Source organism: Rhinoderma darwinii, chromosome 2 (assembly GCF_050947455.1).
Source record: "Rhinoderma darwinii isolate aRhiDar2 chromosome 2, aRhiDar2.hap1, whole genome shotgun sequence".
NCBI lineage: Eukaryota > Metazoa > Chordata > Amphibia > Anura > Rhinodermatidae > Rhinoderma > Rhinoderma darwinii.
In genome coordinates, this window is record NC_134688.1 from 380,643,018 (window position 1) to 380,658,995 (window position 15,978).

At 44.7% G+C, this 15,978-nt stretch overlaps 1 protein-coding gene across 1 annotated transcript in view; it reads right to left on the reverse strand.

The window, feature by feature from the left end:
- Nucleotides 1–10,902: 10,902 nt before the first annotated feature.
- Nucleotides 10,903–15,978, reverse strand: part of SRPX (sushi repeat containing protein X-linked) — a 100,195-nt gene continuing 95,119 nt past the window's right edge. The window contains exon 10 of the mRNA XM_075850762.1: nucleotides 10,903–11,267. Within this exon, the coding sequence (XP_075706877.1) occupies nucleotides 11,087–11,267 (181 nt within the window). The 3' untranslated portion in view covers nucleotides 10,903–11,086. The remainder of the gene's footprint in view (nucleotides 11,268–15,978) is intronic.

Consider the following 15,978-nt stretch of genomic DNA (forward strand, 5'->3'; position numbering starts at 1 on the left):
TTATGTTAAGTGGGTTCGGCTTCTGTACGATTCTCCCAGGGCTAGACTTAAAAGCGAATGGGTTGATCTCTGATTCCTTTGCGCTATATAGGGGAACGAGGCAGGGGTTCCCTCTTTCACCCCTATTATTTGCCCTGGCCATCGAGCCGCTTGCGACGTCTATTAGAAAGGCTGATGAGGTGAGAGGTTTCCAATATGGATATCCATGAAAAAATTGCTCTCTATGCAGATGACATGTTGCTGTTTTTAAATGATTGGCCTGTCTCATTGAATACTGCTATTCAGCTTATCACTGATTTCGGTAAGCTGTCTGGTCTCACTATTAATTGGACTAAATCCTCTCTTCTTCTGGTGGGACCTTGACAGGCTGACTCCCTGCTGCCAACGGAGAGGCTACAGATTGTTCCTCATTTTAAATACCTGGGTATTCAGATTAGCGCTAGAATTCCAGACTTTGAAACTCTGAATGTTGTTCCACTTCTTCATAAGATTCTAACTAAATCTGTGTAATGGTGTAGACTTCCCCTTGGGGATATTGGTAGGGCGAATCTTGGTAAAATTATTCTTATGCCACAAGTCTTATATATAATTCATAATGCCCCAATCTGGCTGCGCCTTAGAATCTTCCATAAAATTGATGCTATTTTTTGTTACCTCATATGGAAGAAGGGAGTACCACGGATACGTTTGGAGACGTTACAGCGATCCAAGGAGGATGGGGGATTGGCAGTGCCGAATCTATGGATGTATTTCCTATCTGCACAGCTCCAACACCTTAAGGGGTGTGGGATGGATAGCACTCATGGCGCAACTGGCAGATTACTTAGCTATATTATTGGGGAACGATTCCTACTGAAGGCCCTTGAAGCAGGTTGCTTGGGAGAGAAGGGACGATCCATACCCACTCTACTACTTATACATAAAATCTAGGCCAAGGTGAAAGCAGTGATAGGCCTGGTGGGGTTTACCAAGTACTCTCCTATCTGGCATAATGTGCATTTTCAGTAGTTTGACAAACTAGAGGGTTCTGATGGGTGGAGGGACAGGGGGGGGGGTCATTACTCTTACTCAGCCGTGACCGTTAATGTATTCAGAACGTTTGAAGACCTGCAATCAGAATTTGCCTTACCTCAATCTGCTTTCTATCTGTATCTTCAATTGAGACATGCCTGGGACTTACAGAATAGGCAGTCTACATTGATGCAGGCTCCTCAATCCTCACTTGTTGATCTGGTGGCTCAGCCTGGGGTACTAAGGGAGTTATTTTGTTATTCTACAAATGTCTCCTTGAGGCAGTCCATAAAGGTCAGCCACTTTCTCTAAAACAGAGATGGGAATGTGACGTGGGTCCTATAGAGAAGGTCTGGCAAGAGGTCATGGAACAGTTTCCTAAGACAACCTTAAGTGAAATGTACAGACTTTCCCAACTATACCTCTTGCAAAGGGTTTACACAACCCCATTGTTGCCTTGTAAAATGGGTTATAGGCTAGACTCCTCATGTCATAGATGTAGTGAGCTGAATGCAGACCTGATACATGTGATGTGGAGTTGCACAAGGTTGAATAGGTTTTGGAGGGATATGGTAGACTTCATTAATCAAATTTATGACTGTGTTATGGATTTGGATCCGGTTACATGTATTTTGGGTCATACTGCAAAACTACCTGTGATGGAGAGTCAGCGACAAGCGGTAATGCGCCTTCTGTATCAGGCTAGAAAACTAATTGCATCCCATTGGAAAGATACAGAACCACCCACCCTTTCTGAATTTAAAACGAGAGTTAACACCATGCTACGATTGGAAAAGTATGTATATGGCAAAAAGGGTACCCCTGCCAAATTTGAAGACCTATGGTCCACTTGGTTGGATGCCCCAGGTTTGGCTCCGGTGATTCTGCTGGTGGGTAGGCCCCCTATAGATTAACAATTTACCGATGTAAGGGGGATGGCGGATCGTTAGTAGCTGGCTCTTTGATATCTGTCCAAATGTACATCTGGGCTATGTGCTAATTTCGCTTATCACCTGTGTGCTCTATCTATATCTTATGTGTTCCATGATTAAGTCATATATAATATATTAAGGGACAGGGGGCTGATTTATTTATCTCCTTGCTGGTGCTTCTTTGAAGGACTCTATCTGAGAACATCGGCGAGCTGGAAGATTGCTAACATTCATTGTAGGACTTTTGTTTGTGAGTGGGAGGATTTGGGTGGGGTTGGGAAGTCTTCTTTGTTAAAAATTTGTAATAATAAAAACTTTTTTGATTAAAAAAAAATATGCAACAGAATTCACATTTGGATAACCTCAAGATACAGAAACATTATATAGTAAAATAGTTTATTCCAGTTATACAGTTGTTGGAATAAATAAATCATGTGGCAGTTCTTTGTATTGACCACACATATAGGTAATCCATATTAATAAGATCACCTCTAAGGCCCCATGCACACGAACGTAAAAACGCCCGTAATTACGGCACGTTTTTACAGGCCCATAGACTTCTATTGGCCACGGGTACCTCCCTGTATGCTTACGGGACGGTGCCCGTGTCGTTGAAAAATATAGAACATGTCCTATTTCAGGCCGTAAGTACGGCACGGGCAGGCCCATAGAAGTCTATGGGGCTCCCGTGATTACGGGTGACTACGTGTGTGCAGGCGACGTCAGTAAATAGTCACTGTCCAGGGTGCTGAAAGAGTTAAACGATCGGCAGTAACTCTTTCGGCACCCTGGACAGAAACTACCGATCACAATATATATCAACCTGTAAAAAAAAAAGACGTTCATACTTACCCAGAACTTCCTGCTTCTTCCTCCAGTCCGGCCTCCTGGGATGACGTTTCAGCCCATGTGACCGCTGCAGCCAATCACAGGCTGCAGCGGTCTCATGGACTGCCGCTTCATCCAGGGAGGTCGGACTGGATGTCAAGAGAGGGACGGGTCACCAAGACAACGGCCGGGTAAGTATGAATTTCTTTTACTTTTACTACGGAAAGGGCTGTCCCTTCTCTCTATCCTGCACTGATAGAGAGAAGGGCTGCCGATTAGTGCAGTGCAATTTTGCAGAGAAAACGTGCCCGTAAATACAGGTGGAATACTGGTGACACCGGACCCATATTTATGGGCATGGGTCCGTAAATACTGGTGCAATATGGGTCGAATACGTGTGACCAAGGACCCGTATTTACGCCAGTATTTACGGGAGGGGAATAATACGTTTGTGTGCATGAGGCCTAAGGCGTCTTTTTTCCAAGTTGAGCAAGCCTGGTTTTTCTAGCCTCTCGTTAAAAGAGAGACATCCCTAAAATTGTATATTAGCTTTTGTAGCTGCATCTTGACATTGAGTAATGCTGCTTAACTTACTTGTAACCAGAACACCAGGCCATTATGTTGGTCTGTTATCCCCAATTGTATTTCATTTAATGTGTATGCAGTAATACTATTACTGCGGCCTAGGTGCATTACTTTACATTTTATCAATATTAAATGTCATCTGCCATTTGCTTGCCCAGACTGCCAGTTAATAAAGGTTTTTCTGTGGTAATTTACAATTCTACTGACTTTTTTTTGTATCTTACATAGTTTTGTATTATTAGCAAAAACTGACACTTCACTTACAATCCCATCGACAAGGTCAATGATAAAGAAACGAAAACAAAATGGGCCTAGATATCCCTGTGGTACTGCACTGCTGACGTCTGTCTATTTTGTGTAATAACTATTTATAACAACTATTTGGTTTCTGTCCGTTAACCAATTCTTTACCCATGTGCATACATTGTCCTCGAGTCTTTACCTCTGTAACTTCAGTACAAGGCTGTTGTATGGTACAGTATCGAAGGTTTTTGCTAAATACGTAAATCACATCAGCCACATTTCCAACAATCACTTACCTGCATTTACTTGCACGTACCTTCTCATAGAAACCATGCATGTTGGTTAGGCACAACCAGGTTTTATGAATACATGCTGGTTATCAGTTATTACTGTATATTATTTAGTGATATGTACTGTAATTTTGCAGTTCATCTCAAGGAATACCTTCGAGAAATGTTTACATACCACAGATGTCAGATTTACCAGATGGTAGTTACCCAGTTTCTTGTAAAAAATTACTGATTCACTTTTAACAGAGCCTGGGCAAAGAAAGGAAGGGGCAACTAATTCACTATAGGAGTTGTGTGTCTTGACAACATAAAAGGAAATGCTAATTTCTCTCAACAGTTCGGAAGACAATTTTTTTATTACAGATCTATGCTTTCAATATTTTTTTGACTTGGGAGAATTAGATATTGATCTTCGAATATAATACATTTGCAGCTTAGCAGACTATTGAGAAACTATAATGCCCTTAGGAAGTATTTTTTTCTTTTAAGTCTCCGGTTGTACGTTTAAGGACAAAATAATCAACTACAGCTCATAAGAATTGGTACAGTAAATGAAATATAATAAATAACAGATCACAAAACACCACACTGCTTCCTTATGTGCAGCACTTAAGGCAGTATTACGATTTTAGCAAATAAAGGTTATTCTTTGTATAAGAAAACTGTATAATTATAATAATAGTCTTTATTTAAATCACGCCAACATATTCCGCAGCACTTTACAATTCAGAGGGAACATGTACAGACAATATATAGTGAAAAAAACTAATTTACAATTCAAACAAGTGGAGTGAGGACCCTGCTCACAAGAGCTTACAATCTATGAGGAAATACTAGTGACACAAAATTTAAAAAACGCTTCTTTTGAACAATTGTCCAGCCATCTTTTATAAACATAGGGTAGTACACATAAAGCTGCATGAGCCGGTCACCAGCAAGTATCTGTTTATATACAAATATGAAGTGCATTAGGGGCAAGGGGTGTAGGGGGTGCTCTTGAATGAAGAAATCAGGTTCTGAGGACTAAAAAGTCTTGGAGACGGGAGTGGAAGGTCCGGATTATGGAGGATGTTAATTTAAGATCATTGGCAGAACATAGAGCCCGGGTAAGGTGGTAGACAGAGATGAGGGAGGAGATGTAAGAAGGTGCAGCACTGTGGAGAGCTTTGTGGGTGAGAGTAATATGTTGGAATTTAATTCTGAAGGGGATGGGCAACCAGTGTAGTGATTGGCACAGGGTAGAGGCGTTGGTGTAGCGGTTAATCAGAAAGTTTAGCCTGGCTGCTGCATTCAGTATAGATTGGAGAGGAGAGTTTAGTGAGCAAAAGGCCGATTAGTAATGAGTTACAGTAATCAAGACGAGCAGTGGCGGATTAAGAAGACCATGGGCCCTGGGCTGTTACCCAAACTTGTGCCCCCTTCTCCACCATCACCCTGCCGCGCCGTAACTATTGCTAACACTACCTAAACACTAGTACACAAAGTAGGCACATTATGCACAAAGTACACAAAGTACGCACATTATGCACAAAGTAGGCACATTATGCACAAAGTAGGCACATTATGCACAAAGTACGCACATTATGCACAAAGTAGGCACAGTACACACATTATGCACAAAGTACACAAAGTAGGCACATTATGCACAAAGTACGCACAGTACACAAAGTACCACATTATGCACAAAGTACGCACATTATGCACAAAGTAAGGACATTATGCACAAAGTACGCACATTATGCACAAAGTACGCACATTATGCACAAAGTAGGCACATTATGCACAAAGTACGCACATTATGCACAAAGTACGCACATTATGCACAAAGTATGCACAGTACACAAAGTACCACATTATGCACAAAGTACGCACATTATGCACAAAGTAAGGACATTATGCACAAAGTACGCACATTATGCACAAAGTAGGCACATTATGCACAAAGTACGCACATTATGCACAAAGTAGGCACATTATGCACAAAGTATGCACAGTACACAAAGTACCACATTATGCACGAAGTACGCACATTATGCACAAAGTATGCACATTATGCACAAAGTACGCACAAAGTACGCACATTATGCACAAAGTACACAAAGTAGGCACATTATGCACAAAGTACGCACAGTACACAAAGTACCACATTATGCACAAAGTAAGAACATTATGCACAAAGTACGCACATTATGCACAAAGTAGGCACATTATGCACAAAGTATGCACAGTACACAAAGTACCACATTATGCACAAAGTACGCACATTATGCACAAAGTATGCACATTATGCACAAAGTACGCACAAAGTACGCACATTATGCACAAAGTACGCACAGTACACACATTATGCACAAAGTACGCACAGTACAAAGTACGCACATTATGCACAAAGTACGCACAGTACACAAAGTACATACATTATGCACAAAGTACACAAAGTAGGCACATTATACACAAAGTATGCATAGTACACAAAGTACACACGAGTATGCACATTATACACAAAGTAGGCACATTATACACGAGTATGCACATTATACACAAAGTAGGCACATTATACACGAGTATGCACATTATACACAAAGTACACCTTGTAAACACATGAATATGGACATTAAACACACATGAATATGGACATTAAACACACATGCACTTACTTTTTATGTCTTCACTGCAGCTCTTCTCCTGCTCACAGCACAGAGCCCGTCGACAGTCTCCCCTCCCCCATGTCCCGACAGCTAGCAGCAGAGGAGAGATGTTTAGAGCAGGGAAGGGGGGCTGGAGGGGGAGCTTCTATAGCAGCACAGACCACGGCTGCTAAGTAGAAGCAAAGCTCCCCTCGCCTTACAGGTGCGGTCCTGGCACCGGGGCTCCCTCCGGTGCTAGCGACGCCACTGGGTATGAGGGGGTTCGGGCGGTCATAGGCCCCCTGGCAGCCTTGGGCCCCCTGGCAGCCTTGGGCCCCGGGCGACCGCCCGAAACGCCCTAATGATAATCCGCCACTGAAGACGAGAGTGAATCAGAGCAACAATGAGAGTTTTGGCTGCACAGAAGAAAAGGGCGGATTCTGGAGATGTTTTTGAGATGCAGATGACATAAGCATACATGTGATTGCAATATTGTAGTACTTTATGTATAAGTCCTCATGATTTTCAAGATTTCTGCTTGCAGTTATTTAATGGAACATTAATTGTTTATTTCCATTGGATAAATATTTGTCCTGGTCATGTGATCACACAAGTGCACATATAACTTTTATTTGCTGAAACCGTATTACCCCTTCAACTGGGTTAAATGTTTTTATTATTTTTGCCTTGTATTAAGGTTTCTTTTAAAACCACATTGTGCCTTTTAATGCAAAAAAACACAAAACAAAACAAAAAAACCACAAAAACAACAAGTGCATGCAACAGTTATTTTTAATTATCCACAGAAAATAATGTCATTTTTCTCTTCCACAATATAATATACAACAGCATCTCTGCATACAAATATTTTATTATTAAAAGCTTTTATTATTACCATATATAAAAATGTGTCCTCAAGAAAATCCCAAGTTATACAAGTTATTAAATAGTCACATGACCTGTATATCTTTAATGGAGACAGAAAAAAAACCAAAAAAAACTGTACATAAAGCGTTAAGCAATATCATTTATATCCTGTGTCTAAAATAGCTGTGTTACTGGCATCACATATTAGACCTTACTAGATCAGTACCTACTAGCTATTGTTGGCCTCTAATGCAAGAATGATTTCGTTTTCTTTCTTTTAGGGGTTAAACATTAATGTGAACCTGAATGATAACAGATTCTAATGCAATGGCATGAAATATCGATTGTGGAATTTCAGAGATTTTAAGCAAAGCGCATACGTTACATGTGAATATGGTCAGTTGTAATACGTTTTCCGTCTTTGTCAATTGAGGAAACATGTCTACTGCGGGAGTTGTTGTCATGTCAGACATCCTCTTGGTGTACTAGTAATGCAGGGATTTATACTTTCATTCTATAGTTCAATAGATTTACAAAAACTGCATTAAAAAACAGACTTTTAGATGGGTGGTCCTCTCATAGTTAATATGCATAGTATACGATAGAAACCAAAACTCTGATCTGGATAAATGGGTACTAACTTACTGTGCTATTGCCTATGCATTTGCCAGTGTGTCCCATATGTAAACTCCCTTTTAGTGAACCTTGACTTGTATACTATATATTTGTATATATAGGTAATCTAAGCCCTTATTCACACGACAGGGTTTCCCGGCCGGGTGACGGCCGTTCAGAAATCGGCCGTCACACGTCTGCATTAGGAACAATAGACCCCTAATGGGGCTATTCACACGACCGATTTTTTTGGCGGCCCGGGAAACCTGGCCGTCAAAAAATGGGACATGCCCTATTTTCGGCCGTTTACCCGACCACCCGGCTCCCATAGAAGTTTATGGGGCCAGGTAATACACGGCCATCACCGGAATGTTTCCCGAGTGATGGCCGTGTATTCTGTCGCTCGCGCTCTCTCTCGTGTATTCTGTCGCTCGGGTCGGGGATTCCTCTCCAGGAGAAGTCAGTGACTGCACTGTCCATATATGGACATTGAAGTCAGTGACTTCTCCTGGAAGGGGGGGGGGGTGAGGGATGCAACCTACAGGGGGCTGTGTGGCATTACCTACAGGGGACTTGGTGGCATTACCTACAGGGAGCTGGGTGGCATTACCTACAAGGGGCTGTGTGGCATTACCTACAGGGGACTTGGTTGCATTACATACAGGGAGCTGGGTGGCATTACCTACAGGGGGATGGGTGGCATTACCTGCAGGCGCCTGGGTGGCATTACCTGCCGGGGGCTGCGTGGCATTACCTGCCGGGGCTTGGTGGCATTACCTGCAGAGGGCTGGGTGCCATTACCTACAGGGGGCTGTGTGGCATTACCTGCCGGGGGCTGGGTGGCATTACCTGCAGAGGGCTGGGTGGCATTACCTGCCGGGGGCTGCGTGGCATTACCTACAGGGGGCTGGGTGGCATTACCTGCAGGGGGCTTGGTAGCATTACATACAGGGGGCTGGGTGGCATTACCTGCAGGCGCCTGGGTGGCATTACCTGCCGGGTGCTGCGTGGCATTACCTGCCGGGGCTTGGTGGCATTACCTGCAGAGGGCTGGGTGGCATTACCTACAGGGGGCTGTGTGGCATTACCTGCTGGGGGCTGGGTGGCATTACCTGCAGGGGGCTGGGTGGCATTACCTGCAGGGGGCTGGGTGGCATTACCTACAGGGGGCTTTATGGCATTACCTGCCGGGGGCTGGGTGGCATTACCTGCCGGGGGCTGCGTGGCATTACCTACAGGGGGCTGGGTGGCATTACCTGCAGGGGGCTTGGTGGCATTACATACAGGGGGCTGGGTGGCATTACCTGCAGGGGCTGTGTGGCATTACCTACAGGGGACTTTGTGGCATTACATACAGGGAGCTGGGTGGCATTACCTACAGGGGGCTGGGTGGCATTACCTGCAGGGGGCTGGGTGGCATTACCTGCCGGGGGCTGCATGGAATTACCTGCCTGGGGCTAGGTGGCATTACCTGCAGAGGGCTGGGTGGCATTACCTGCAGGGGGCATTACCTACAGGGGACAGGATGGCATTACCTGCAGGGGGCTGGGTGGCATTACCTGCCGGGTGGCTGGGTGGCATTACCTGCCGGGGGCTGGGTGGCATTACCTGAAGAGAGCTGGGTGGCATTACCTACAGGGGCTGGGTGGCATTACCTACAGGGGGCTGGGTGGCATTACCTGCAGAGGGCTGGGTGGCATTACCTGCAGGGGGCTGGGTGGCATTACCTGCAGGGGGCTGAGTGGCATTACCTGCAGGGGGCTGGGTGGCATTACCTACAGGGGGCTGGGTGGCATTACCTACCAGGGGGGCTGTGGCATTATCTACAGAGGGCTGTGTGTGGCAACAAATTTAAATGAAATTCATCCAATTTTAAAACGGGCAGGGGAAAAAACGGATGCAAAACTGGCCAAAATCGGCCGTTAAAAACGGCAACACGGCCTGGAACGGATGCAAAACGGATGCAAACCGGCCGGGAAAAATGGCCCAAAACGGCCAATTTTATCGGCCGACACTCGGACCCTGTCGTGTGAATGAGGCCTAACAGTCTTTATTAATTCATGTGGCGATTCACATTGCAAGGGAGGGAAGTGGTGGGAAAATTAGAATTAGGCTTTCAAGAAACATAGAAGACAAGCATTTTAATATACTGATGAAACAGTGTTGTCTAGATTATAGACAAAATAATGAAACATGATTTGGTATTAATGTATTGTTTGTCCGCTAAAAGGACATGTCGACCATTCTTATGGGAAAAAATATTTTCAGATCTGTGGCTGTTGACTTAGAGAATTCCAAGTTGTAGTATGTTGTTGACTGATTTCTATGTTGCTTCTTTTATTTTCAAGTCATGCATTCTGACATGCCTATATGTGAAGCTGCAAGCTCTGAGCTCAGTGGGCATTCCTCGTGGTGCACATAGATTTGCATAGGAGCTGTTTACTCAAAACAATCTAACATTTTTAATCAAACCTGTTTGAAAAGTTGCTTCATTTATTATTTTAAATTCATTGGAGAAATGAAAAAATGGTTGTGAAGATGCTCATATCCTTTTATCTACAGCAGATACTATGTTTTTTTTAACCATAGCCGAGTTATGTGCATTATGACATTTCTTTGCAGAGTTTTGGTATTAGGTAATAGATACTAATTTCAAGTGAACTCTAAGCAGCACCAAAGCTCAAATCCTAAATGCTAATAGCATCAAATAATTGGGATTAATTAGCAGTTCCTTGGGCACAGTCAGGATAGAATGAAATTGCTTAAAACCTGTGATTGTCCATGTGTATGCGATACTTCAGATGTACTATGACATTTATTACAAGTGTGTGTAGTTATTCTTTGTTACCACAATAACAGTCCCTATAGTGTCAATAGACCAGTCATCACGTGTGCCAAGCAGTGACATAATTAGCTTAATGACTGCCAAGCTAATTTATCCCCAGAGTCTAATTAATATTTAATCCAATAAATCCAGCACCGATTATGCATTTGTGATAGAAAGAGAAAATTCACAAAAATCTGTACAGCAGACATATACAGCAGCAACTCTCCATCACTTTATTCAAATTTGTTCAATATATGCGTATCAGTTACATGTGTGTCCTACTTCAGCTTGAAACGTCATCTCATCTTTTCGAAGAGGGAAGGAATCAATGAGTGTAAAAAGGTCCGAATTGTTTATAGGGATGATGTATCTTTCTTTGTCTACACCATGTTTATCCAGAACGACCATCTGAAATTTTCTTTCTGGTATTCTTAAGAGCAATCTAGAGATAGGAAAATGTAGTAAGACAAATTTATATAGTATGATAAATATCACCATCACCTGTCTCAAAATGAATATATGGCAGAACTATGTGTACATTCAACAGGTAACATATAAAGCAGCCCAACCTTCCTGAGAATTTGAAATCGGAACATCAATTCTGTTGAATGATTAGTCTGTAGGCCGGAAACAAATCTAGGGAAGGATGGGAGTAAGAAAAAGAGCAAGCAGAAAAGGTCCTAAGGGCAGACCATGACAGTGTACATTAGGGTCCATACATATACTGGTAAATGTATAATGTGTCATAATCCAACTCAATTTACTTTTCACTTGATCGAAAGGGATTGATAGCGAGGGTACATGATATGAAAAGAATCAGAGAAAGCTGGAACCTAGTGAGTTCCAGGCACAGCTTGGATGGTCTCTGATTCAAATGATGCATACTTTGGCAATTGATGTAGAACCTTACACATGTTAAAAAATGCTTACCAAAATCCCCAAATGTCCTTAAATTAAAATGTTTTTGGAATTGAATGTTTATAGAGAAAAGCATTACCACCTTAATTTGGCAGAGCTAAAAAAAAAATCTGGTTTACAATCCTGCAGGTTTTGTTTGGTTAGTTGGCTGTTGCCTGCCTGCCTACCATAAATAAAGCTTACATGGTTCAGATCAATAATGATAGACATAAGTGCTCCTAGTAGCTAGAATGTAAGTCATTTCTTATCACTATTCGTTAAGGAGATGGGTTTATAATGTCTGCATTTAGAATGGTCCTTATTGACTTTTGGCAAGACCATGATGGTTCCCTTAGTATACTGGGCCTAGAGAATCTTCATTTCTGATGGCATTGAATAGTTTGGTAAAATGAGGTGTTAACAAAGATTAAAAAGATTAGAAATTGACTATAGTACAATGCAGTTGCGTAACTACCGCCGTAGCATCAGTAGCGGCTGCTACGGGGCCCGCGGCATGAGGGGGCCCGTGTCGCCCGCCGGCACGGGCCCCCACCATGGCCGGAGGCTCCGCTAGCAGCCGCTATGGCTGCTACAGTGGGACGCCACTGAACAGTACGGCAGAGCAGGGAGGTATCTCCCCGCTCTGCCATTAAACAAAAGACATGTATCCCCTATCCACAGGACAGGGGATACATGTGTGATCGCTGGCAGCGATAGGGAGAACGGGGGACTGAAAGTCCCCTGAAGTTCTCCATCACAAACCTCGGACTTCCGGGGTCTGTGTCGGCAGCTCCGTAGAAATGAATGGAGCGCGGGCCCGCTTGTGCGCATGCGTGACCAGCGCTCCATTCATTTCTACAGAGCTGCGCAGACGCCGGAAGTCAGAGGTTAGTCATGGAGAACTTGGGGGGACTTTCAGTCCCCCGTTCTCCCTATCGCTGCCAGCGATCACACATGTCTCCCCTATCCTGTGGATAGGGGATACATGTCTTTTATTAGGACACACTGTAGGTCGCATTTTTTTGGGAGGGGGGACGCTGTATGGCGTTCCCTACAGGGGGGGGCTGTATGGCGTTCCCTACAGGGGGGGCTGTATGGAGTTCCCTACAGGGAGGACGATGCTGTATGGCGTTCCCTACAGGGGGGGGACGCTGTATGGCGTTCCCTACAGGGGGGACAACGCTGTATGGCGTTCCCTACAGGGGGGGGGGAACGCTGTATGGCGTTCCCTACAGGGGGGGCGCTGTATGGCGTTCCCTACAGGGGGACGACGCTGTATGGCGTTCCCTACAGGGGGGACGCTGTATGGCGTTCCCTACAGGGGGGGACGCTATATGGCGTTCCCTACAGGGGGGGGCGCTGTATGGCGTTCCCTACAGGGGGACGACGCTGTATGGCGTTCCCTACAGGGGGGACGCTGTATGGCGTTCCCTACAGGGGGGGACGCTATATGGCGTTCCCTACAGGGGGGGACACTGTATGGCGTTCCCTACGGGGGGACGCTGTATGGCGTTCCCTACAGGGACGACGACGCTGTATGGCGTTCCCTACAGGGGGACGACACTGTATGGCGTTCCCTACAGGGGGGACGATGACGCTGTATGGCATTCCCTACAGGGGAGGGGCTGTATGGCGTTCCCTACAGTGGGGGCTGTATGGCGTTCCCTACAGACCCCCCCTGTAGGGAACGCCATACAGACTCTCTGTAGGCAACGCCATACAGTCCCCCCTGTAGATAACGCCAGACAGCCCCCTCTGTAGGGAACGCCAGACAGCCCCCTCTGTAGGGAACGCCATACAGCCCCCCCCCGTAGATAACGCCATACAGTCCCCCCTCTAGATAACGCCATACAGCCCCCTCTGTAGATAGCGCCATACAGTTCCCCCTGTAGATAGCGCCATACAGCCCCCCTGTAGATAGCACCATACAGTTCCCCCTGTAGATAGCGCCATACAGTCCCCCTGTAGATAGCGCCATAAAGCCCCCCTGTAGATAGCGCCATACAGCCCCCCCCTGTAGATAGTGCTATACAGCCCCCCCTGTAGGGAACGCCATACAGTCCCCCCCTGTAGGGAACGCCATACAGTCCCCCCCTGTAGGGAACGCCATACAGTCCCCCGTAGATAACGCCATACAGTCCCCCGTAGATAACGCCATACAGCCCCCCCGTAGATAACGCCATACAGCCCCCCGTAGATAACGCCATACAGCCCCCCGTAGATAACGCCATACAGCCCCCCGTAGATAACGCCATACAGCCCCCTCGTAGATAACGCCATACAGCCCCCTCTGTAGATAGCGCCATACAGCCCCCTCTGTAGATATCTACAAAGGGGGCTGTATGGCGTTATCTACAGGGGTGCTGTATGGCGTTATCAAAAGGGGGGGTTTGTAAAAAAGGCACTATCTACAAGGGGGGGTTGTGTGACACCCAGGGGAGGGGGGGCCCCAGTCAAAAGTTTGCTATGGGGCCCAGTCTTTCCTAGTTACGCCCCTGGTACAATGCCCGAAATCTATCCAGAACTGGTGTCAAAGAAGGTCTTGACAATTTTATGGCTTGGAGGACTTAAGGTGGTCTTACACTGCCCTACGTGGGCCATGTAAATGAGCACCGTTCAACTAAGCAGCTTGTTGAACGGTGCTCATTTGCTCCTTTCACAAGGTGCTATGTATGGGAATAAGCGCTCGAAACTACGATCGCTCGTACCCATACATCTCTATCATGTCGGCATCGCGTCTCCCTGTTTACACTGATAATATATTCGGCATTTAAAACGATACAATCATCCGATGAACGAGGGTTTGCTCATTCATCGGCTGATCGTTGCCCTGTTTACACAGGGCAATGATCGTGACCGAGCATTCTGTGAACGTTCGTTTGCCTGATAATTGGCCCGTGTAAAAGGGCCCTTATATTCAGAGATCTCCTTCTTCAAGAAGTCTTAATGCAATTTGTCTTGAATTCAGAAGAGAAACGTGAGCTAAGAGGGAATCTGCCTGAATGTTATCATACTATGTGGGTACACAATTAAGGTCCCTGTGGCACAAGCAGCGTACCTAGCTTATTCCCTGTGAAAATGAATTTGTAATTGGATAAAAAAAAATAATCTGCCCATATTGTTAAAGCCAGGTTCAGTTCAATATGCACTCTAAGGCTGGGTTCACACGAGCACATTAACGTCCGTAATGGACGGACGTATTTCGGCCGGAAGTCCCGGACCGAACTCAGTGCAGGGAGCCGGGCTCCTAGCATCATAGTTATGTACGATGCTAGAAGTCCCTGCCTCTCTGCAGGACAACTGTCCCGTACTGTAATCATGTTTTCAGTACGGGACAGTAGTTCCACGGAGAGGCAGGGACTCCTAGCGTCGTACATAACTACGATGCTAGGAGCCCGGCTCCCTGCACTGAGTTCGGTCCGGGACTTCCGGCCAAAATACGTCCATCCATTAAGGACGTTAATGTGCTCGTGTGAACCCAGCCTAACTCATGTCAGAGATCGCTGGCTTTTGTGTTCCTAGGAATAGTTTCAAGGGGGGTTTGTTCCTCACTGTTAATGGTTTCCCTATACTGTTTTAACTTTTTATGGCCATATGTATTGGACCCATTTCTACCGGATAGTCACTTTATGGGTGGCCCATATGATGGCTGTGGAGGATATGTCAGTGATGTTAAGTAATAACAAGGACATAAGCTCAGAGGTTCTGATATTGGGGGTTCGACCATTCAGTTTCTAATAAAACATTTCTAGATTCACTCAGGGATTTCACTAAATTTGGCTGTAATTATGCATGGCTGAAGCAGCCACAGATCGTTGTTTAGTTCATATTTTAACACAATTTTGTAGGCCCTACATTCTGTTCACAGTTGAGTTTTATTTGTAAAGATGCGCTCAGCATTCACCAACATAATCTAATATTAATACCTTTTCATTCTAGTACATATCTGTTAGTTTGTACCGTCCATGAAAACCTCAATACAGAGAGATTTGAAAAGAAAAGAAATACAAAGAGATTCAAATAATCAAAAGAAAAGCAAAAAACAAAATGTATCCAGAAGGGTAACATAAACATCAAGTGCACAAAATTTTTAGTTGATCTCATTAAAATATTACAATTTTAAATAATTTAAACAACATCAATAATTTACAGCCATCTAGAAAGCTTATTTCCAACCAGATACTCTTGGTAGTTTTACTCTCAGCTATTTCAGTAATTAAATAATAAATATTTTGGGAACATCAGTAAAACACATA